The sequence below is a fragment of the Rhinatrema bivittatum genome, chromosome 7 (genome assembly GCF_901001135.1).
Source record: "Rhinatrema bivittatum chromosome 7, aRhiBiv1.1, whole genome shotgun sequence".
NCBI lineage: Eukaryota > Metazoa > Chordata > Amphibia > Gymnophiona > Rhinatrematidae > Rhinatrema > Rhinatrema bivittatum.
In genome coordinates, this window is record NC_042621.1 from 36,113,823 (window position 1) to 36,137,595 (window position 23,773).

The window sequence follows — 23,773 nt, forward strand, 5'->3', positions numbered from 1 at the left end:
GTGAGAATCAGACAGCATGTGCCAGTGAGAGACTGTGTGTATGAATGATTGTATGAGAGAGAGAGCATGTGACAGTGAGAGCCTGTGTGTGTGTGAGAGAGAGAGAGAAAGCATGTGAGAATGAGAACCTGACTGTGTGTTTGAGGGAAGAAGATGGAGAGAAAAGAAATAGAAAAAAAGACAATATAAAAAGAATTGGCAAACAATAAGAAAGGGAAGGTGGAAAAAAATAAGAAAGGGAAGGTGGAAAAAAAAAAAGCCTGTGACCAACCGATTAGAAAACTAAGATCAGACAGCAAAGGTAAAAAAAAAATTACTTTTTAGTGATTGGCACATGTAATCTTTGGGAATGTGCAAGAGTAGCACTTTCTCTATGCGGATCTCACAATGTACGAGATCAGCATGGAGGAAGTGGAAGCCCACGGGGCCTGCACAGAGGAGGCAGCAGAATGGGCTTCAGTGTCAGTAGCAGCAATCGGCACCTCCCCAATAGCCATGTGGCAGCGGTGACAGTGGCAGCAGAGGAATGAGAGAGGTTCCGAGGTTGCTGGCAAAAGAAAGAGAGGAGGGTCTGCCTTTAGTGTGTGCATGTGTATGAATGGGACTCTGCCTGGGGGGGTGTATGTGTGTTAAATGCATGGGTGCCTGCCCGGGGGTCTGTGTGTGTGAGAATGAATGTGTGCTTGCCTGGGGGATGGGGAGGGAGTGGTGTGAAAAATGAATGGGAGCCTGCCTGGGGGTCAGTGTGTGTGTGTGTGTATGTGAGAATGACTGGGAGCTTGCCTGGATGTGTGGGTATGTGAGGGAGCCAGTGACTGTGAGAGCATGAGTGTGTATGAGAAAATCCAGGGGAGTAAGAGTTTGTGTGGGGGGGGGGGGGAGGTGGAGGGGGAGAGAGTGTCTTAGAGTCTGAGATTGTGTCAGTATCTGTAAGAGCGAGAGGTTATGGTGGATATAAGAGTATGAATGTTTATGTATGTGACAGTGTATGTGTGAGAGAGACGGAATAACCTCCTAATCCTCGACAATATCAGGGTGACTGGAAATCAAGAGCTCCCACAGAAGGGGACAGCAGGGGCTTTTTAAAATCTTTATTAGTTTTAATTATTGGATGTTATTTGATATATGTGCTGTTTTGAAATATTTTATTGGTGCTTGGGAATTTGTAAAAAATGTATATGATTTTAATTAATAGAAATTCTATTTATCAGTAATTTTAAAATATTCTTTTATTATGGTTTTACTATTATAACTGATGCTTTATGTTTCTTGATTTTATTTGTTTAATGAGGAATGGTGGTTCTGTTTTTCCATTGTTAATACACAGAGTCTGGCTTCTTGGGGTTTCCATTTCAGTTTTTGTCTAATTTGTGCTCTTTTATTTTGTATTCTGTATTTGGTGAGGGTCTGGCTCTGTTCTGTGTGTGTGACCATGATGAGAGATTCTTCTAGCAATAGGGATGTATTGCAATCGGTGTATTGGTATTCTAGGACCCAGTGTAATATTTACCCTTGCTTATTCACAGGTAGGGTTATTGTTGTTTGAGTCCTTGCTGTTATTACTGTTATGTTACGATAGGATTGCAGTATAGATTTTTAGTGTCTTTTTTTGTGGGGTTTTGTGTTAGTTCACAATGTGCCTGGCAGTGGAAGGTGTTTGTGCTGCTGATACTGTGAGGTGACACCAGAATTTGAAAATATCTTTTAGTATGATGAGCTGTAAGGGAAAATCCAAGCTCCATTGTTTGGGGGAATTTCAGTGGATGCACAGAGTTAGAGAACTGGAGGTGGAGGATTTATATTGACATTCTGTCCCTTCCTATATATTCCAGACTTCACTCTCATAGCCATATAGAATTAGTTGAATGAGGCTATCAAATAATTTTATAGTAGTTTTAACTGGCCAGCTTTTCAAAATTACACAGAAGACTTTTTTATTAACACTTTTTTTTGTAACCAATTTTAAAGCAGGATCCATGCTATAGAGGTGGGTGTGATGAAGAAATGTCATTTTGGCCCCCTTCCCCCCCCCCCCCCCAAAAAAAATTTATCCTGTCTAGAGATGCCACTGATTTTCTGTGACCTTAAGCATTAGTACAAGAAGGATTAAGGGGGGATGCTGGAGAGGCACAAAATGCATTGGCCCCCGGATGCCGGAGATCCTTGGTACGCCATCGGGTGGCTAGCCATATGGGGCTGCAAGCGGCAGCAAAAAGGAGTGGAGATTTGGCAGGCTGCAAGCAGTGCTCAACCTGCTCGCGACCCAGAAACCACACAGTCAGTGGGCGTGATCGAGAATAATGTAGGAGTCGTGGCCGAGACTTGGGGGGTGCAAGGAAGAAGTCTCGCCTAGGGCGCCTAATCCCCTTGCACTGGTCCTGCCCTCCTTATATAACAGAACCATACATAGTCCCCTTCTTTAACCAGGTACAATTCAATAACCTTGCAAGATTAAAAAAAAAAAAAAAAAAATCACTCCAGTAAGCAATGATCTAAACTCAAACTTACCGCACCTAAAGAGAACTCTTAGGTAATGGACTGTATGAGGAGAGCAATCTGAAAGTGTGCTTTGCACACAGGCTTCTGTACAAAAGCGCTCTATGACCTAACGGCAATTTTAATGTTCTTGTTTTTCTTAGCAGTTTGTGGCTTTGATCTGCTGTTTATTTTGTTTTTACTAGAAGCAGTTGTAGCTGAAGGCAAGAAACAGCAGGACAGCTGGAAACAGTTAACATATGAAAGCAGATCAAGATTCATCTCAGCCCTTCTGCTTCCTCTTTGAGGCACCAAAAAAATCCAGATGTGAACAGTCACTGGTGGAGCTTCTACTTGTTAATAAACCTGTAGAATGGGGCCCATGATGGATAGGAGGGAGATGTCAGCAAATTCCAGCTCAGCTGCAGGGAGAGCAGAATTTGCATGATCTGTAGAGTCTGAGTCAAATGTTATTACTTAACAGGAAAGCGAAGTCTATTTAATTTTAGGTTTTTATTGAGTTTTAGATAATGGTTTTATAGTTCTACTTTTATTATACCCTGCATGGAGCATAAATAAATACTGCTAGGATTACTGAATGTGTCAATCTCAAACTGATTGATCCAGTCCTTTTGACAAAATGAAGGCTACAAATCCAAGCTAAGAATACTGCAAATAGAGGATCCAAGATGGCCGCTTGAAGGGAGATTGGGCTGAGAGTCAGCTGAACTTTTCTTATTGCAAATATGCCTCACACTAAAATAAAAGGTAAAATTTGAGTGGAAACCTCATCCACTCCTATAGTTTCCTCATCTCAGGCGACAAATGAAGGATTCTTCTCCCCAATCAGCACACAAACTCCGGGTGAACTGTCCGTTACAGCTTCGGGTTTGGAGCAGGTTCTAGGGCCGTTGGACTTGATGACATCACTAAGCCCCAGGGCACCTATGACTCCTTCACCCCCATGCTACGTGCAACTCCTGGAGCCAAGTTGGACCATGCGACGGATGGCATCGGGAGGTTCCAAACTCGCTGAGGTGGACCCTGAGATGGAAACCGTGAGTGCACAGGAGATCGGGGAAAAAGATTCTTTGCCTCAAATGCCGTTTCTGCAACAGCTGGAAATATTTGAGAGAGAAAATCTGAATCTTACCCTGACTACCATTACAACTGAAGGGTGTGGAGACTCGACTGCGACCCCAGATTCGGGACAAGAACGCCGTCGGGATGGTGCGGTAAGCACTACCGCTAATATATCTTCTTTGAAGCTGGTTCAATCACAAAATATTACTTTAGAGTAGTGGTTCTCAACCTTTTTTCTGTCGGGACACACCTGACAGATGGTTCTCACATGCATGACACACTGACCCATGATCGTCACGGGGCTAGATGTAAAAGTACAGTTTGCATCCACAGGAACCCCCCTAACCCACAATAATGGATGTAAAGCAGAATTATGACATTTCCCATATAACTCACCCTACAAAAAAGATATTCTGGTTCTGGTGTTATCTCAGTAACAGCAACTCAAACTCCTTCTACTTCCAGGCTCAATAGCCCTACTTATGAAAAGACAGCAGTTTACCACCAAATGCATGTCCTCTTGAGAAAACACAACAAATAAAACTGATACAAATGCTTACATGCTAGTAAAATATCTCATCTCGGTAACAGACACAGAACCGACCTAACATACTCCCAGGATCTGTAGTAATGCACATAAACTAATCCGCACACATTTACACCTGTATTATGGAATACACTCAAACAGGAGCAACCCTATCTATGAAAAGGCAACACTACAAATATTAAATCAGGCCCTAAAAACCAATACACCTCTTATTAGGAAAACAGAACTAGCAAGCAGCTATAGATCCCCACACAGAAATAATTGTAAAACTATACTAATAAGCAGAATAAATGTTTCAAAACAGCTATGAATAACATCCAACAATTAAAAACTCATAAAAACTATTAAACATTCTCCAAACACCAATAAAATATTTCAAAAAAGCAGACATCACATAATATTAAATAATTAAAATGGCAGTCAATCAAGAAAAATAAACTTAAAAAGCCACCTTTACTTACCCCCTCCAGCAGTTCTCCTACTCCCCTTCCATGTAGGCCGTGGCACACACCAGAAGCAGCAGTAGAAGCTAAGCTCTACATTCATGGTCCTCTTCCTTAGTGCCCATGTCTCTCACACACACACCATACCAGTCATGCCCCCATGACCAGTTTCTATCTCTCACACACCAATCATCTCCCAGTTTTTGACACACACACACCAGTCACCTTCCAGAACAGTTTCTCGCATGCCATACACACACACAGGCTTCTCACTCCCGTGTTCTACTTACATATATGGGCTTCTCACTCTCATAGTCACTTTCTCTGTCTCACACACACACACATACTCACTGGTCTCTCACTCCCATGCTTGTTCTCTCCACATGCACAGGCTTCTCATTCCCATAATCTCTTTCTCTCACACACACACACACACACGAGTCACCTGACCTCTCTCATGCATACACACACACACACAGGCTTCCCACTCCCATGTTTTCTTTCAGATATACAGGCTTCTCACTCCCATGCTGTGTCTCACACACACCCAGGTTTCTCACTCCATGCTCACTCTTCACATGCACAGGCTTCTCATTCCCATAATCACTTTCTCTCTGTTACACACACACCAGTCTCTCTCTCATTTCCATGCTCGCTCTCCACATGCACAGGCTTCTCATTCCCTGAATCACATTCTTTCTCTCACATTCACACACACCAGTCTCTTTCTCTCACACACACCGTCACCTTACCAACCAGTCTCTCTCTCTCATGCATGCATACACACACAGATTTCCCACTCCCATGCTCTCTCTCACATAATCAGGCTTCTCACTCCCATGCTTTCTTTCACACACACCCCCCCCCCCCCCCAACACCAGGCTTCTTACGCCCATGCTTTCTCACATACCCAGATTTCTCACTTCCACGCTTTTTCTCTTTCTCACACACACACATCAGTCACCTCCCTGAGCAGTCACTTTCATTGTCTCTCGCATATACACACACATCAGCTCTCTGACCAGTTTCTCTCAATCACACACAGGCTCTCAATCACACACACATTCTCTCACACACTGGCTAGCTGGCTGCTTCTCTCTCTTTCTCTCACTCACTTCCTCTCCCCCCCCCAAGCACAAATGGTAGCTGCAGCAGCCTCCTCCTCCAGCCCCCGCAGGCCAAGAAAGAAGAATCCCATCGGCCACGGGAGGCCGTGGCCGATGGGATTCCTGGATGGAATAAATGATAGCTTTATGGAGCAATTGGTTCAGGAACCGACGAGAGAGGGAGCAATTTTAGATCTCATTCTCAGTGGAGCACAGGACTTGGTGAGAGAGGTAACGGTGGTGGGGCCGCTTGGCAATAGTGATCATAATATGATCAAATTTGATTTAATGACTGGAAAAGGAACAGTGTGCAAATCCAAGGCTCTCGTGCTAAACTTTCAAAAGGGAAACTTTGATAAAATGAGAAAAATTGTTAGAAAAAAACTGAAAGGAGCAGCTACAAAAGTAAAAAATGTCCAAGAGGCGTGGTCATTGTTAAAAAATACCATTCTAGAAGCACAGTCCAGATGTATTCCACTCATTAAGAAAGGTGGAAAGAAGGCAAAACGATTACCGGCATGGTTAAAAGGGGAGGTGAAAGAAGCTATTTTAGCCAAAAGATCTTCATTCAAAAATTGGAAGAAGGATCCAACAGAAGAAAATAGGATAAAGCATAAACATTGGCAAGTTAAATGTAAGACATTGATAAGACAGGCTAAGAGAGAATTTGAAAAGAAGTTGGCTGTAGAGGCAAAAACTCACAGTAAAGACTTTTTAAAATATATCCAAAGCAGAAAGCCTGTGAGGGAGTCAGTTGGACCGTTAGATGATCGAGGGGTTAAAGGGGCACTTAGAGAAGATAAGGCCATCGTGGAAAGATTAAATGATTTCTTTGCTTCGGTGTTTACTGAAGAGGATGTTGGGGAGGTACCCATAATGGAGAAGGTTTTCATGGGTAATGATTCAGATGGACTGAATCAAATCACGGTGAACCTAGAAGATGCGGTAGGCCTGATTGACAAACTGAAGAGTAGTAAATCACCTGGACCGGATGGTATACACCCCAGAGTTCTGAAGGAACTAAAAAATGAAATTTCAGACCTATTAGTAAAAATTTGTAACATCATTAAAATCATCCATTGTACCTGAAGACTGGAGGATAGCAAATGTAACCCCAATATTTAAAAAGGGCTCCAGGGGCGATCCGGGAAACTACAGACCGGTTAGCCTGACTTCAGTGCCAGGAAAAATAGTGGAAAGTGTTCTAAACATCAAAATCACAGAACATATAGAAAGACATGGTTTAATGGAACAAAGTCAGCATGGCTTTACCCAGGGCAAGTGTTGCCTCACAAATCTGCTTCACTTTTTTGAAGGAGTTAATAAACATGTGGATAAAGGTGAACCGGTAGATATAGTATACTTGGATTTTCAGAAGGCGTTTGACAAAGTTCCTCATGAGAGGCTTCTAGGAAAAGTAAAAAGTCATGGGATAGGTGGCGATGTCCTTTCGTGGATTGCAAACTGGCTAAAAGACAGGAAACAGAGAGTAGGATTAAATGGGCAATTTTCTCAGTGGAAGGGAGTGGACAGTGGAGTGCCTCAGGGATCTGTATTGGGACCCTTACTGTTCAATATATTTATAAATGATCTGGAAAGAAATACGACGAGTGAGATAATCAAATTTGCAGATGACACAAAATTGTTCAGAGTAGTTAAATCACAAGCAGATTGTGATAAATTGCAGGAAGACCTTGTGAGACTGGAAAATTGGGCATCCAAATGGCAGATGAAATTTAATGTGGATAAGTGCAAGGTGATGCATATAGGGAAAAATAACCCATGCTATAATTACACGATGTTGGGTTCCATATTAGGTGCTACAACCCAAGAAAGAGATCTAGGTGTCATAGTGGATAACACATTGAAATCGTCGGTTCAGTGTGCTGCGGCAGTCAAAAAAGCAAACAGAATGTTGGGAATTATTAGAAAAGGAATGATGAATAAAACGGAAAATGTCATAATGCCTCTGTATCGCTCCATGGTGAGACCGCACCTTGAATACTGTGTACAATTCTGGTCGCCGCATCTCAAAAAAGATATAATTGCGATAGAGAAGGTACAGAGAAGGGCTACCAAAATGATAAGGGGAATGGAACAACTCCCCTATGAGGAAAGACTAAAGAGGTTAGGACTTTTCAGCTTGGAGAAGAGACAACTGAGGGGGGATATGATAGAGGTGTTTAAAATCATGAGAGGTCTAGAACGGGTAGATGTGAATCGGTTATTTACTCTTTCGGATAGTAGAAAGACTAGGGGACACTCCATGAAGTTAGCATGGGGCACATTTAAAACTAATCGGAGAAAGTTCTTTTTTACTCAACGCACTCTGGAATTTGTTGCCAGAGAATGTGGTTCGTGCAGTTAGTATAGCTGTGTTTAAAAAAGGATTGGATAAGTTCTTGGAGGAGAAGTCCATTACCTGCTATTAAGTTCACTTAGAGAATAGCCACTGCCATTAGCAATGGTTACATGGAATAGACTTAGTTTTTGGGTACTTGCCAGGTTCTTATGGCCTGGATTGGCCACTGTTGGAAACAGGATGCTGGGCTTGATGGACCCTTGGTCTGACCCAGTATGGCATTTTCTTATGTTCTTATGTTCTCATGCTGCTGTCTCCTTTCCCAATTACCGGCTGCCTCAATTGCTCGGGGACCGATGCTGCTGCCACCCCTGCTATTTTTCCACGCAGCACGGCCCTTTCTCCTTCCCATGCACCGTGTATCACTTCCTGTTCCGGGTCACGGGGGGGGGGGCGTGGGAAGAAGAAAAGGCCAGCCGCAGGTGCCACTGCTTCTTCTACCTCCACTGCCGTTCCCACTGGGCTTGAACGTACTGATAGCCTGTGGCAACGGCAGCAGGGGAGGAAGAGCAGCGGGAGAGACTGGGAGCAGGCGACATACCTGCCGGTGCTTGGTGACACACCGGTTGAGAAGCACTGCTTTAGAGGTTGTCTGGAAGGCATTAACTTCTCTTGAATCATCGATAATGACTCTAGCTGGTATTATGACTGAAACGCAACAAAGTATCAAACAAATGGAACCTTTATTAACATCTCATGCTGAAAAAATAAGTAATTTAGAATCTCAAGTTGATCGATTACAGAATGTCCAATATGGAATAATTCAAGGAGAACAAGCTACACTTAGAAAAATTGAAATTATAGAAAATCAAATGAAATATAAAAATCTGAGAATCTTGAACTTCCCACATATAAAATTAATATCACCATATGAACAATTCAAAAAATATATGATAGAAATATTATCTATTCCTCAAGAGACTATTCCACCTATAGCAAAACTGTATTTTTGAATGTAAAAAAGAAAGAAGGGGAAGGACTTGAAGAAACTGCAGTAGTGCAGTTAAGTGAATCTGTTAATTTAACGGAATTAATTGAACAATCTACAGAAGAACAAGTAGAATATCGAGGAACGCTATTGGTCACATTTGTGTTTCCCTCTGATAGAGACATTGTGTTGAGACTTTTCCTTAGAAATAGAGAAAAGTTATTTTTTACATAAAAGATCTGGGTTTACTCAGACATTACCAAGACCACCCAATTACGTAGAAAGAAATTTCTTGCTATGTGCCAGGAAGCAAGAAGTCTTGGCGCTACGATTATGATTCGGTATCCTAGTAAATGTGTGGTAAAGTACAACAATAATAGATATGTGTTTTTTGATCCAGCCCAATTACGCTCCTTCCTAAAAGCTCATACCTAAAAATAAAAATAGTTGATATTGCTAACCACCCAGTCATAGTTATGCATGTATTAGGTCTGAAATTCCCTCTTATTAGTAATTGGAATTTTTCTTTTAGTTTTGCTCCAATTGTATTTTGGATCTCTTTGCAATTCCTTTAACCAGTCGTATATTGGATTGGATTATTTGTTAGTTAAGATTGTTATTTATTGAATAATAATATATGGATATATATAATTTCCTGAATACTGTATGGATATATATATATATATATATATATAAAATCATGAATGTTGATTTGTTATATATGACCCATCAAAGATAAGCTTATTGCTAACTACAATTGTTAAAAAAAATACATAAATAAAAAAAAAAAGAATGCTGCAAATAACCAGCCATTATTTTTCAACCCGACTCTACTGCATTTTATGAGCGCCCTCAACAAGGCATTTCACAAGACATTTACAGGAATAGCATGTCAAAAGTATATAGTAGCATGTGGAAGATTTTGTCTGAGGAGATTACAGGAAGGCTAATTTCTTCATGCAGGAGCAGAAGATGGATAGAGTAGGGGAGTGTGGAATATTGAGAGGGAGAGTTTGTTCCTGAGAAGTGGAGGTCAGGAAAAAGGAGACATAAAATCATAAGGAAGCTTCATAAGGAGAAAATGAGATATGAAGCACAGAGGGCAAGAAGGAAGGTAGTATGAGACAGGAGAGCAAGTACAAAACTCTGGATACAATTAAGTAGCCTCTGGGCAACATGCAATGGCCAACTGAACCCCTTTGTTGAGACCTCTAGTGATATATCCCAGAATGCATCTGGGTGTGCCCGGTACATTCAGAGGCAGTGTGTGTTACAGAAAAGAAAGGAGACCAGAAGTTGGAGGGCAGAATAAAAGACTCATGCACCGACTGAACAGGAGTTTGCTAAATAAGCTGCAAGGATGGAACAGGTGGCATCCATCAAGCTTTCTAGCTGGGTAACTTAGCGCTCCTGGGGATGTTCACGCAGAGCTCTAAGGGGAATCTCCCTCCAAGAGGATTCTTCCTGGATCAACTCCCAGGTGTCTGAGTAATTAATTCTCTTCTCACCTGAGGTGGAGCATGGGGTGACTTGTTAACCCTAAGAAGGGGGCTTTGGCTACCTAAAAGGGAGAATCATCTCATGGAGACCAGGACTCAACCCAACACTGGAATTTCCCTGACATATTTCTATGGGAGCCAGGGGAGACTGGTATAGTCCATGCGAGGAATATGGAGATTTTAGTTCTCCTGCTCTGTAGAGATGTCAAAAACTATATTCATAGACTGTTTCCTGTAGAGTGCAGCCTGTATATACTATAAATGCCTTTGTAAATAAAGTCAGATCAGTTGGAAAGCACACCAGAGGGTGCAGTGTAGGATTATTCTATATCCTGATAAAGGGATTTATAGGCAGCCTATAGAATGAAAGAGTTCCACCTATAGTCCCCAACACCGCCTGATAGATCACACAGCTAAAACAAATCAAGGCATTTCTCTGATAGCACAGTTATACTTAAGTGAACACTGAAATCTTAAATGTGAAAAGTATTTAGCCAATTAAACAATGCTTTTACAAATTTCCCTTGCATTGTGTCTAAACTTACCTTACTAAGGGGGTCATTTTCTAAAGGGATTGCACGCGAAAAGAGACTTTTTGCATGCGAAAAGTCGCTTTTCGCGTGCGATAGCTAAATCAGGGCGGAGTCAGGGCGGAGTCTGCACCGGAAGGGAAGGAGTCGGGGCGGCGTTAGGGTGGACTCCGCGACGACTTCACTGACGGCGAAAAGGTAGGACACATTATCGCTGCCAGTAGTGCACCCAATTAGCACCATCTTTCACAGTGGTGCTGCCGGCTTTCACAGGCCCCCCCCCCCCCCACTTCTCCCCCCTGCCCCCGGTACTGCCGTATTCACAGAGCCGCAATAGTTTAGAAAATCTGACCCTAAATTCCCAAAGTGGATAAATTTAGCCAGTCAAAAAAATGTTAACTTTAGATTCTTAAAACTTAACTGATTTTAAGCGAATAAGAAATAAGAAATGCCATATTGGGACTGATCAAAAGTCCATCAAACCCAGCACCCTGTCTCTGACAGTGGCCAATCCAAGTCATATGTACCCAGTGGGATCCCAAACAATCGGTCCAATCTTTCTTGCTCATAGCCAAGATTAGCAGTGGCTTTTCCAAGTCTACATGACTAATAGTGGTTTATAGACTTTTCATCCAGGAACTTGTCTAGACTGTTTTAAACCCAAGATTGCTAACTGCTTTCACCACATAATCTGACAATTTCTACAGTTTAATTGTGCACTGAGTGAAAAAATACTTTCTCCGATTAGTTTAAAAAATGAAACCTATTAACTTCATGAAGTGTCTCTGTTGCATTTGGCAGTCCTCAGGGCAGGGCCACGAACCGCCATGCTTACCTCCAGCCCTAAGCCAAAATAGATGCCTCTGACACCAGGGCAGGCCTCCCATGGATGCCCGGCTGACCGCCACATTCAGCCTGCCTCCAAAGTCGCTGCATCATCGGGCACCTCCTAGGGAGTGTGTGCACCTGACGATGTTCTTCTTAAAATGGCCCACGGTGGGAAAACACCAGCAGTACTCGATGATGATGTCACCAGCAGGGGCCTATAAAAGGCCACCTTGGCAGCACTTCCTTGCCTCAACAATAGGTTGACCACCCTGTGTAGTGCTAGTTGCTATTCTGAGTTCCTGGTCTTCATTCCTGCATCTTTGGTCTTGTCTTGGCAGTTCCTGATCTTCGCTGAGTTCTTCATTTTCGTTCTGTGGTCAGTCTTCAGTATTTCAGTATCTTCTCCTGCCCACCTGTGCTGTTCCTTGCCTCCTTGCCTGCCTATCTATCCTGTCTTCCCTTGGATGAATCTCTGGTTCTTGCTTGATTTCGACTACGACTGAATTCCACCTGCCACTGACCACTGCTTGATTCTCAACTATGATTGAACTTCACGTGCCATTGACCCCTGCCTAATTCTTGTCTATGACCAAACTATGCCTGCCACTAACCACTGTCTGACCTTAGACCAAGCCTGAATGCCACCTGCCCTGTCCTCGGTCTATCTCTTACTACGCTGCTGCTTCACCTGCCCCGAACCCTGGCCTCTGACTCAACTATTCCAACAGATCTCCACCTCATTAATAGAGGCCCGTGCCTAAGTCTTGCTGGCTCTAACACCTGAGGGCTCAACCTAAGGAGAATGAGGGCTGGTATAGTTGAAGCTCCAGTTGGGCATCTGCCACTGCCAGCTCTGCCAGCCAATGGTAGAGACCTGCAGGCCTCCTCCCTGCAGGTTGCGCCAACTTCACCTCAGTCCAAGGGTCTACACCCACAACAATCCCCTAGACCTAGTATTATTGGAAAGGGTAAATAACTGTTCCCTATTCCATCACACTCATAATTTTATAGACTTCTATCTTATCTCCTCTCAGCCGTCTCTTCTCCAGGCTGAAGAACATTAACTTGTTCTTCATAAGGGAGCCATTCCATTCCCTTTATCATTTTGTTGCCCTTAAGAATATAAGACCTGCCTTGCTCGGTAAGACCAAAGTTCCATCAAGCCCAGAATCCTGTTTCCAATCCAGATCAGAAGTACCTGGTAGGATCCCAAGGGGAAGATAGATTCCAAGATTCTTATCCCAAGAATAAGCAATGGATTTCTACAACTCCACCTTAATAATGGTTAATTGACTTTTCCTCCAGGAACTTGTCCAAACCTTTCTTAAATGCAGCTATATTAATAGCTTTCATCACATCCTCTGGTAACGAATTCCAGAGCTTAATTATGCATTGAATAAAAAAATATTTTGTCTTAGTTTTAAATGTATTATCTAGTAACTTCATTGTGTGTCCCCTGATCTTTGTACTTTTAGAAAGTGTAAACAACTGATTAACGTTTACTCATTCCACTCATTATGTTATAAACCTCTATCATATCTCACCTCAGCTGTCTTTTCTCCAAGCTAAAGTGTCCTAACCTATTTAGCTTTCTTCACAGGGAAATCATTCCATCCCCTTTATCATTTTCATCACTCTTCTTTGTATCTTTACCAGTACTACTATATCTTTTTTTTAGATGGGGTGAGTGCAGTGGATCAATGCAGAAGCATTATGATAGCTTCCATTTTAATTTTCTGTTTCTTGCAGTATAATATCTATGCATCTAGTTGCTTTTTTTGACCATCGCTGAGCTGAGGATTTCAAAGTATTACCTACAGTGACTACAAAATCCTTTTCCTGGGTGGTGACATCTAATACTTAACCCAGCATTGTATACCTATAACTTGGATTCTTCTTCTTCCCTATATGTATCATGTAGCATTTGTCCACATTAAATTTCATCTTCCATTTAGATGCTCAGTCCCCCAAGTCTCACAAGGTCCTCTTGCAATTTCCTCACCATCAGTTTGTGACTCAACTACTTTGAATAATTTTGTGTCATCTGCAAATTTGCTAACCTTGCTCATTACTCCTTTTTCCAGATCATTTATAAATATATTAAAATCAACTGTCTCAATACAGATCCCTGGGACACTCCACAATTTTTACCTTCCTCCATTGAGAGAAATTACCATTTAGTCTTACTCTCTGTTTCTTATCTTATAGCCAGTTACCAATCCACAATAGGACATTACCTCCTATCCAATTATTTTTTAATTTTATGATGAGCCTCTAATGAGGGACTTTGTCAAACGCCTTTTGAAAATCCAAATACACTATAACAACCGACTCACCCTTGTTCACACATTTATTAATCCCTTCAAAAACATCTAATAGATTTGTAAAACAAGACTTCCCAGCACTAACCAGCAAAGTTTAGCTTCTCAACCCCAGTCACAAATAGCAGGTCTAAATCTAGCTGGTCAAATTCTGAACATAAGAACATGCCATACTGGGGTCAGAGTAAGGGGCCATCAAGTCCAGCATCCTGTTTCCAACAGTGGCCAATCCAGGCCATAAGAACCTGGCAAGTACCCAAAAACTAAGTCTATTCCATGTTACCGTTGCTAGTAATAGCAGTGGCTAATTTCTAAGTCAACTTAATTAATAGCAGGTAATGGACTTCTCCTCCAAGAACTTATCCAATCCTTTTTTAAACCCAGCCACACTAACTGCACTAACCACATCCTCTGGCAACAAATTCCAGAGTTTAATTGTGCGTTGAGTGAAAAAGAACTTTCTCCGATTAGTTTTAAATGTGCCACATGCTAATTTCATGGAGTGCCCCCTAGTCTTTCTATTATCCAAAAGCGTAAATAACCGATTCACATCTACCCGTTCTAGACCATTCATGATTTTAAACACCTCTATCATATCCCCCCTGAGCCGTCTCTTCTCCAAGCTGAAAAGTCCTAACCTCTTTAGTCTTTTCTCATAAGGGAGCTGTTCCATTCTCCTTATCATTTTGGTAGCCCTTCTCTGTACCTTCTCCATTGCAATTATATCTTTTTTGAGATGTGGTGACCAGAATTGTACACAGTATTCAAGGTGCGGCCTCACCATGGAGCGATACAGAGGCATTATGACATTTTCCGTTTTATTCACCATTCCCTTTCTATTCACCATTCCCTTTCTAAAAATGTCCTAAAAATGATTGGTTAAAGGTAGCTGGTTAATTTTGCAGCTCAACAACTTTTGGAAATTGGCCCATTAGTAATTAATGAAGGGTAAAAAGGAAGAGAGAAGCAGAGAAAGAGCAAGATAACTAGAAGAGAAGACATGCGTTGGAGCAGTTGTACTAAAGAGATGAAAAGCTCAGCTGGAAGACTTTTATAATAATTTGGGCAAAAAAAAAAATAATTAATTAACAATCGTCAGACTTAAATGGGGAGATAGGAACAGAGTTTACTGATATCATACAGGAGAAAACCTGGAGAGATGCAGATAACAGATACATGTAGGAGCATGTGAGAATCACTCAGATCTCTGGCTACATCTGAAAAGGAAAATGACTGAAAATGAGGCTAAGGAATCCTGGGCAAGGGCAGAGAAATGCCCATTGGTGAGTAACAGCAAATAATGGCAGATAAGACCAAAATGGCCCAACCAGTCTGCTCAGCAAGGTGTGTAGGTTGTAACTGCCATTCTGTGCAAGTTACATCCTTGCCTTCTGTTGAGGGTTGTAATTGCCACTCTGTGCAGGTTACCACCATGCAAAAATGTTACCCTGTTTCTTCATTTCTATCCTCTAGCCATTAGGGTGCCTTTGTGCCAATTCAATGCCCTTTTGAATTCTGTAACCATTCTTGTCTCTGCCACCAATTTTGGGAGAGCATTCCAGGCATCCCCCACTCTTCCATGAAGAATATTTTCTGATACAGCTCCAGAGTCTTCCCTTTTGCAGTTTCACATCAAAAGCTCTAGTTCTACACCTTCCTTTCCCTTGGAAAAAGATTTGATTCTTAATATGTTTCATGTAGGGATGTGAATCGTTTTTCAACGATTAAAATTATCGTCCGATAATGTTTATATCGTCTTAAATCGTTATAGAACACGATACAATAGAAATTCTAACGATTTATCGTTAAAAATCGTTAAATCGTGTTAGTGTGCACTAACTCGAGTTAGTGCGCACTAACTCGATTTAGTGCGCACTAACTGAAAATGATACAAATAAACACTTTCCAGGTCACTGAAGGTCAGTTAGGAATGAATATGTGTTCCTATTGGCTGGCTGCCCTCTTATCTATTGATGTTACCAAGGTTACCACTGAGGTGATGGTTGGGGGGATGGGAAATGGAACTGGAAACTAACGAACACCAACAGAAAATGAAACAAAGTGTTCACACTTCCCAGGTCAGTAAAGGTCACTTAGGAATGAATATGTATGTATGTATTCCTATTGGCTGGCTGTGCTCTTATCTATTGATGTTACCAATATGGTTGGGGGGATGTGAAATGGAAACAGTTGGAAGCTTGACAAAAAAAGTAATGTAATGATCAGCACTCACCTGACTAGAACTTGTTTGTTTATTATTTTTGTTAGCAGGCACCTGAAATGCTAGTGCATGTTGAATTTGCCAATCACTGTGCATTTTAGAAAGGTGGTCCTGGCTGGAACTGTACACAGTTCAAATATATGTAATTGATTGTTGGTAAGTGTATTTTTTAAGTAGCCACACTGGCACCAGTATGTTTACTTTTCCTCCTACTTAACTCACTAGCTCAGCTTTGTAAGAAGGGCTTCTCTGCTTGTGTGTTGTTTTTGTTTGGTGTGAGGAGAGCAGAAACATCAGATCTTTATTCAATCTACTACAGTCATCTCTTACAGTGCCCTATCCCTATTAATACCAGGAGTGTTGTGATCTTCCTGCACACAGTGCCCTAACCCTGATACCAGTCTGAGACAGCTCCCTCCCTGCATTACTAGTGAGAGGCTGGCTTCACAGACAGGGGGGAGCTGCCTGACCCTCACTCCTGACTTCCCCCATGTCCCAGCTAGTGAATGGTGTGTGGGTGAGGGGGGGGGGGAGGATGGTGAAGTCTGAGACAGCTCCCTCCCTGCATTACTAGTGAGAGGCTGGCTTCACAGACAGGGGGGAGCTGCCTGACCCTCACTCCTGACTTCCCCCATGTCCCAGCTAGTGAATGGTGTGTGGGTGAGGGGGGGGGGGGAGGATGGTGAAGTCTGAGACAGCTCCCTCCCTGCATTACTAGTGAGAGGCTGGCTTCACAGACAGGGGGGAGCTGCCTGACCCTCACTCCTGACTTCCCCCATGTCCCAGCTAGTGAATGGTGTGTGGGTGAGGGGGGGGGGGGGGAGGATGGTGAAGTCTGAGACAGCTCCCTCCCTGCATTACTAGTGAGAGGCTGGCTTCACAGACAGGGGGGAGCTGCCTGACCCTCACTCCTGACTTCCCCCATGTCCCAGCTAGTGAATGGTGTGTGGGTGAGGGGGGGGGGAGGATGGTGAAGTCTGAGACAGCTCCCTCCCTGCATTACTAGTGAGAGGCTGGCTTCACAGACAGGGGGGAGCTGCCTGACCCTCACTCCTGACTTCCCCCATGTCCCAGCTAGTGAATGGTGTGTGGGTGAGGGGGGGGGGAGGATGGTGAAGTCTGAGACAGCTCCCTCCCTGCATTACTAGTGAGAGGCTGGCTTCACAGACAGGGGGGAGCTGCCTGACCCTCACTCCTGACTTCCCCCATGTCCCAGCTAGTGAATGGTGTGTGGGTGAGGGGGGGGGGAGGATGGTGAAGTCTGAGACAGCTCCCTCCCTGCATTACTAGTGAGAGGCTGGCTTCACAGTCAGGGGGAGCTGCCTGACCCTCACTCCTCCGGGGTATTGTGATCTTCCTGCACACAGTGCCCTATCCCTGATACCAGGGGTGTTGTGATCTTCCTGCATGCAGTGCCCTATCCCTATTAATACCAGGAGTGTTGTGATCTTCCTGCATGCAGTGCCCTATCCCTATTAATACCAGGAGTGTTGTGATCTTCCTGCATGCAGTGCCCTATCCCTGATACCGGGATGTGTGCAAGAAGATCACAACACCCCCGGTATCAGGAATAGGGCACTGTGTGCAGGAAGATCACAACACCCCCAGTATCAGGAATAGGGCACTGTGTGCAGGAAGATCACAACACCCCTGGTATTAGGGATAGGGCACTGTGTGCAGGAAGATCACAACACTCCTGGTATTAATAGGGATAGGGCACTGTGTGCAGGAAGATCACAATACCCCTGGTATCAGGGTTAGGGCACAAGTTCTAGTCACATTGACTGATCACATTACTTGTTTTGTCAAGCTACCAGCTGTTTCCATTTCCCATCCCCCATATACTGTCAGTAGGAAACTTGGTAACATGAATAAATAAGAGGGCAGCCAATAGGAATACATATTCATTCCTAAACTGACCTTAACTGACCTGAAAAGTGTCAAATTGTATCATTTTCAGTTAGTGCGCACTAACTCCCAGTTAGTGCGCACTAACTCCCGTTAGTGCGCACTAACTCGAGTTAGTGCGCACTAATCGGAAAAAACGATTTTTAACGATTTTTTAACTAAAAAATCGTGCCTAAGACGATTTTCTTGCCCTGCCACACGATTTCTATCGTTAAGACGATATGGAAAACGATTCACATCCCTACTGGTTTGGCCTCTGTTGGAAACAGGATGCTGGGCTTGATGGACCCTTGGTCTGACCCAGCCTGGCAATTTCTTATGTTCTTATGTTCCTCTACTCCTAGTCAATATTGTGTTGTTTATATTATGTGTGTTTTGTTATATTACACATTGGACAAGATATTATTTTGTGGATTAGAAGACTTTTAAACAAACAAATAAATAAATAGTATATACATTTATCAAAATTTTTCCATAGGTTAATTTCTCTAGTCTCTCTGCTTTCTTGCTTATGAGTATTTCAGTTTCATTGTGAACAGGAAGATGGATTTTTAGAGGGCATCAGTTTGTTGGGTAAACAATTCATTGATTCCTACAGGAATGGGGGGAATGTATTCCATAGATCTGGTGCTGCACCTATGAAGGCTCTGCAGCTATCTTTTTCCAGCTGGATTGTTTTGAGGGATCGGGCGGTAAACTGCTCTTGTTAACGTGAGTGAAAGTTCCTTGTTGGGCAATAGACTTTAATTTATTTGGTCAGATATGTGTGTGTGGGGGGGTGGGGGGGTGGTGGTGTGCGATATTTTTCAGACTGTTTCTTCCAGAAAAGCAGAGATAAAGAAAGTAAACATTTATACATTATCTTTAGACTCCCATTCCTGTTTTAACTGTTTGTAACATGGTGCAAGTCTGCTACGCTGGATTACGGCCTTTCCTCTAATCCCAACTCAGCTTTCCACGAAGCATCCAGGAGCTGCAAAGCTGCTATAGAAAACTCTGGCACTGACAGGCAGCTGCAATGCTATCCAGGTGGTTAGGTAGAAGCTGAAGGACTGGCCCCTGCAGTCCTGGTGCTAAATGCCTCCGCCTTCACCTAGTAACTAGCTGTGACCAAGTGAAGGCACTTCCCTAATTAGGGGACACCCTGGGCAGCTTGACAATTTCAGAAGCTACTTTGTGTCTGCCCTGAAAAAAAAAGTGGGGGACAAATGTAGATAGATGTATTTATTTTATTCATTTAAAAAGGTTTTGTTTTTGTTTTTTTAATACCGCTGCTCCACACATCGTCGCGGTTTGCAAAAAAAAAATACCGTACACAATAAAAACATAGGAGATATTGAAGGAGATTGCTGCTCAACTCCCTGCAAGAGAGGCACTCGCTCGCTCCTTGGAGAGGACTCCAAGCCACATGACTCCCTGAGAGTCTGGAGGCGCTGAGAGAATTCAGGTGCCACGTTAAAAGCATCCGCTAGGAAACCCATAGGGAAAAAAAAAGACTTCCTGGCTAAAGAGTCAGTCCTGCTCATTTTCTCACCTGTTAAAATCCTGAGGTATCTGAAGGTAGAGAAAGTGGTAAAAAAAAAAAAAAGAAAGGCCAGAGGCCCAGAGCATCCTCCACCCAGATGGGATTCAAGGATTACAAGCAAAAAGCAGAGCCCACGGTGAAACAGTTTTCTCTTGTTATGCTATGAAGTGAAACTATTTTTGTGTCTCTTTGATTATAAGGTCCAAGTTGTGCTTTAGTTGCTCCTGAAATCTTCCTAAATAAATATTTTTTTAAGCATTCACTGATCTTCCTAAGCTGCCTTGCCTGTTTACTCAACAAAGTGATGTCACTAGATTTTAGCAGGCACTTACCATGTCCCCATAAATCTCATCTGCCAGGATAGGAACACACTGCCTTGAAGCCACTGCAACAACCAAAGTAAATATGCTCCGTCAGAAATCCAGACCTCAGATATTCCATGTAAAGTTTGTTCTCCTGTGCACCAACATACACATGCATGCAGGTATAAGATAGGAACATTTCCCCAGGGTATCAAATATGTGCTCTTAGGTTATAAGGGTAGGGGATAACCATTCTTCCTTACTGGGATAACAGAATATGCTCCTAGAGGTAATTTTCAGAGGAAAATGTAACATACTATCATAGCAGTTTTCATAAGCCCATTTACCTGTGTTAAGTGCAATTAATGCGGGTAAAACATATGGACAATTCAAAGACTTTTGAAAATTACTACAATCTATGCTATTGAATTGTGAATAGGAAGTAAATGGGCTTTGGAGAATTGCTACAATAGCATGTTACATTTATATTAACATTTTCCTTTGAAAATTACCCTGTTACCTTATAAGGGTGAGGCTTATTTGTATATATTTGTTATAAGGGCATAGCTTGTTTCTATATATATGTTATAAGGATACGGTTCCGCACAGGAGACTGGTGAATAAAACAAAAAGCTTGGGAGTGAGTGCCGAAGTGGTGACCTGGATTGCAAACTGGTTGACGGACAGAAGACAATGCGTGATGGTAAATGGAACTTTCTCTGAAGAGAGAGCGGTTTTAAGTGGTGTACCGCAAGGATCGGTGTTGGGACCGGTCCTGTTCAATATCTTTGTGAGCGACATTGCGGACGGGATAGAAGGTAAGGTTTGTCTTTTTGCGGACGACACTAAGATCTGCAACAGAGTGGACACGCCGGAAGGAGTGGAGAGAATGAGACGGGATTTAAGGAAGCTGGAAGAGTGGTCGAAGATATGGCAGCTGAAATTCAATGCCAAGAAGTGCAAAGTCATGCATTTGGGGAGTGGAAATCCGAATGAACTGTATTCGATGGGGGGGGAAAGGCTGATGTGCACGGAGCAGGAGAGAGACCTTGGGGTGATAGTGTCTAATGATATGAAGTCGGCGAAACAATGCGACAAGGCGATTGCAAAAGCCAGAAGAATGCTGGGATGCATAGAGAGAGGAATATCGAGTAAGAAAAGGGAAGTGATAATCCCCTTGTACAGGTCCTTGGTGAGGCCTCACCTGGAGTACTGTGTTCAGTTCTGGAGACCGTATCTACAAAGAGACAAGGACAAGTTGGAGGCGGTACAGAGAAGGGCGACCAGGAAGGTGGAGGGTCTTCATCGGTTGACATACGAGGAGAGATTGAAGAATCTAAATATGTACACCCTGGAGGAAAGGAGGAGCAGGGGTGATATGATTCAAACTTTCAGATACTTGAAAAACTTTAACGATCCAAAGACAATGACAAACCTTTTCCAACAGAAAAAAATCAGCAGAACCAGAGGTCACGAGCTGAGGCTCCAAGGAGGAAGACTAAGAACCAATGTCAGGAAGAATTTCTTCACGGAGAGAGTGGTGGATGCCTGGAATGCCCTTCCAGAGGAAGTGGTGAAGTCCAAAACTGTGAAGCACTTCAAAGGGGCATGGGATAAATATTGTGGATCCATCAGGTCCAGAGGACGCATATAAAGAGCAGGTAGTAAAATACTGCACGGAGCGGCAGTAGCCACAGAGGCATTCACGGAGCGGGATGCCAGTGGCCAGTGGTAGGTGTCCACCTTCATGGAGCGGAAGGATGTAGGGCTGTCATCTCCCAATTAAATAAAAAACAAAAACAAAAAACAAAACAGGGATGGGATCCATCAGGTCTAGAGGACACATATAAAGAGCAGGTAGTAAAATACTGCACGGAGCGGCAGTAGCCACAGAGGCATTCACGGAGCGGGATGCCAGTGGCCAGTGGTAGGTGTCCATATAAAGAGCAGGTAGTAAAATACTGCACAGAGCGGCAGTAGCCACAGAGGCATTCACGGAGCGGGATGCCAGTGGCCAGTGGTAGGTGTCCACCTTCACGGAGCGGAAGGATGGAGGGCTGTCATCTCCCAATTAAATAAATAATAAAAAAACCCAGGGATGGGATCCATCAGTTCTAGAGGACGCATATAAAGAGCAGGTAGTAAAACACTGCATGGAGCGGCAGTAGCCACAGAGGCATTAACGGAGCGGGATGCCAGTGGCCGGTGGTAGGTGTCCACCTTCACAGAGTAGAAGGATGAAGGGCATCCATCTCCCAATTAAAAAAAGAAAAGAAAAAAAGAAAAAAAAACAGGGATGGGTTCATGGGCTTATAGGTATTACCAATTATTAGGCTTTTCAATATTTGATGATAGTTAATGTGACTTTCAAGGCATTCTTCACTTTCGGTGCATGTCCGGCATGACTCCTTGCTTCAATGACAGGGGAAAAGAAAAACTGATACTTCACACATTTCCAGCATTGCCCTCTGCTTCATGGCAGAGAGCTATGCTGCCGCTTACCCAACTAATCAAACTTAATATTTCACTTGGAAGCAGCTCCAGCACTGCTCTCTACATTAATGGTGGGGGTGAAAAGGGAATTAGAACATAAGGTTACTAAGAGCCAAGAGAAACAGTTAAGTATGAGAACAAATGTGTGAAGCTTGCTGGGCAGACTGGATGGACCGGTTGGTCTTCTTCTGCCGTCATTTCTATGTTTCTAAGGATAGGTGGGTGGCCCTCCAGCCGCTCAGGAAGCCCTTTCGGACTGGTGGTGGTGATTATGGAACCCTGTGTGGAGAGGCAGCAAGAAGTACACATGGTGAGCTTGACCACGGGCAGAGGTTCCAGGAAGAGGGACCAAGAGAGGCTTCATCTAAACCAACCATCGTTCCCGCAGGTTGAGTCCTTGGTGCAGATGGCCAGCAGGCAGGTCTCTGGGCACAGGCCAACACAAGCAGTCTGGGGTCCAGGCAGGCAGTGAGCAAAACAGAATCCAAAGGACGGTTCGAAGTCAAGGCAGGCAGCAAGCAAGCAGAATAAGAAAATTATTCCTTACCTGCTAATTTTCATTCCTGTAGTACCATGGATCATTCCAGACTGTGGGTTATGTTCCCTGTCCAGCAGATGGAGTTAGAACCACGCCTCCCTCGCCTCAATCCTCAGTAACTGGACTAGCAAAGCCAAGATGAGAAGAGACAGAACCAGAGGAATCAATTAATCTCAAAAATATAGAGAAAAAATAACAGCTGTAAGTGACAGCAACTAACTTGTACTCAAAAAACTGTAACTGAGAACTTGCAAACAGCACTGTGTTCAAAGACACCGCTCGCAATAACTAGAGATACAGAGTGAAAATATTGTGAAGACAGGAAAGCAGGGATGGCCCACAAAGAACCCCCAAAACCAGGGAGGGGTCTGGAATGAACCATGGTACTACAAGAACGAAAATTAGCAGGTAAGGAATAATTTTCTTTTCCCTGTACGTACCAGGATCATTCCAGACTGTGGGATGTACCAAAGCTTCCCCATCATGGGTGGGTCGCGGACAGCCCTGCCCGTATGACCCTGTCTCCAAGCTGACCGTGAGACGGCGCACGAATGTCTAGACGATAATGTCTTGCGAAAGTGTGGAGAGACTTCCATGTGGCCACCCTATAGATTTCCTGAGAAGAAACTGCAGAACTTTCTGCCCACGACGTCGCTTGAGCGCG

The 23,773-nt window shown here is 43.3% G+C and overlaps 1 protein-coding gene across 1 annotated transcript in view; it reads right to left on the reverse strand.

Annotated features, from left to right (window-relative positions):
- TAT (tyrosine aminotransferase) overlaps positions 1-23,773 on the reverse strand; it is a 124,077-nt gene that overhangs the window by 57,667 nt on the left and 42,637 nt on the right. Inside the window, exon 7 of the mRNA XM_029608248.1 lies at positions 20,109-20,161. Within this exon, the coding sequence (XP_029464108.1) occupies positions 20,109-20,161 (53 nt within the window). The remainder of the gene's footprint in view (positions 1-20,108; positions 20,162-23,773) is intronic.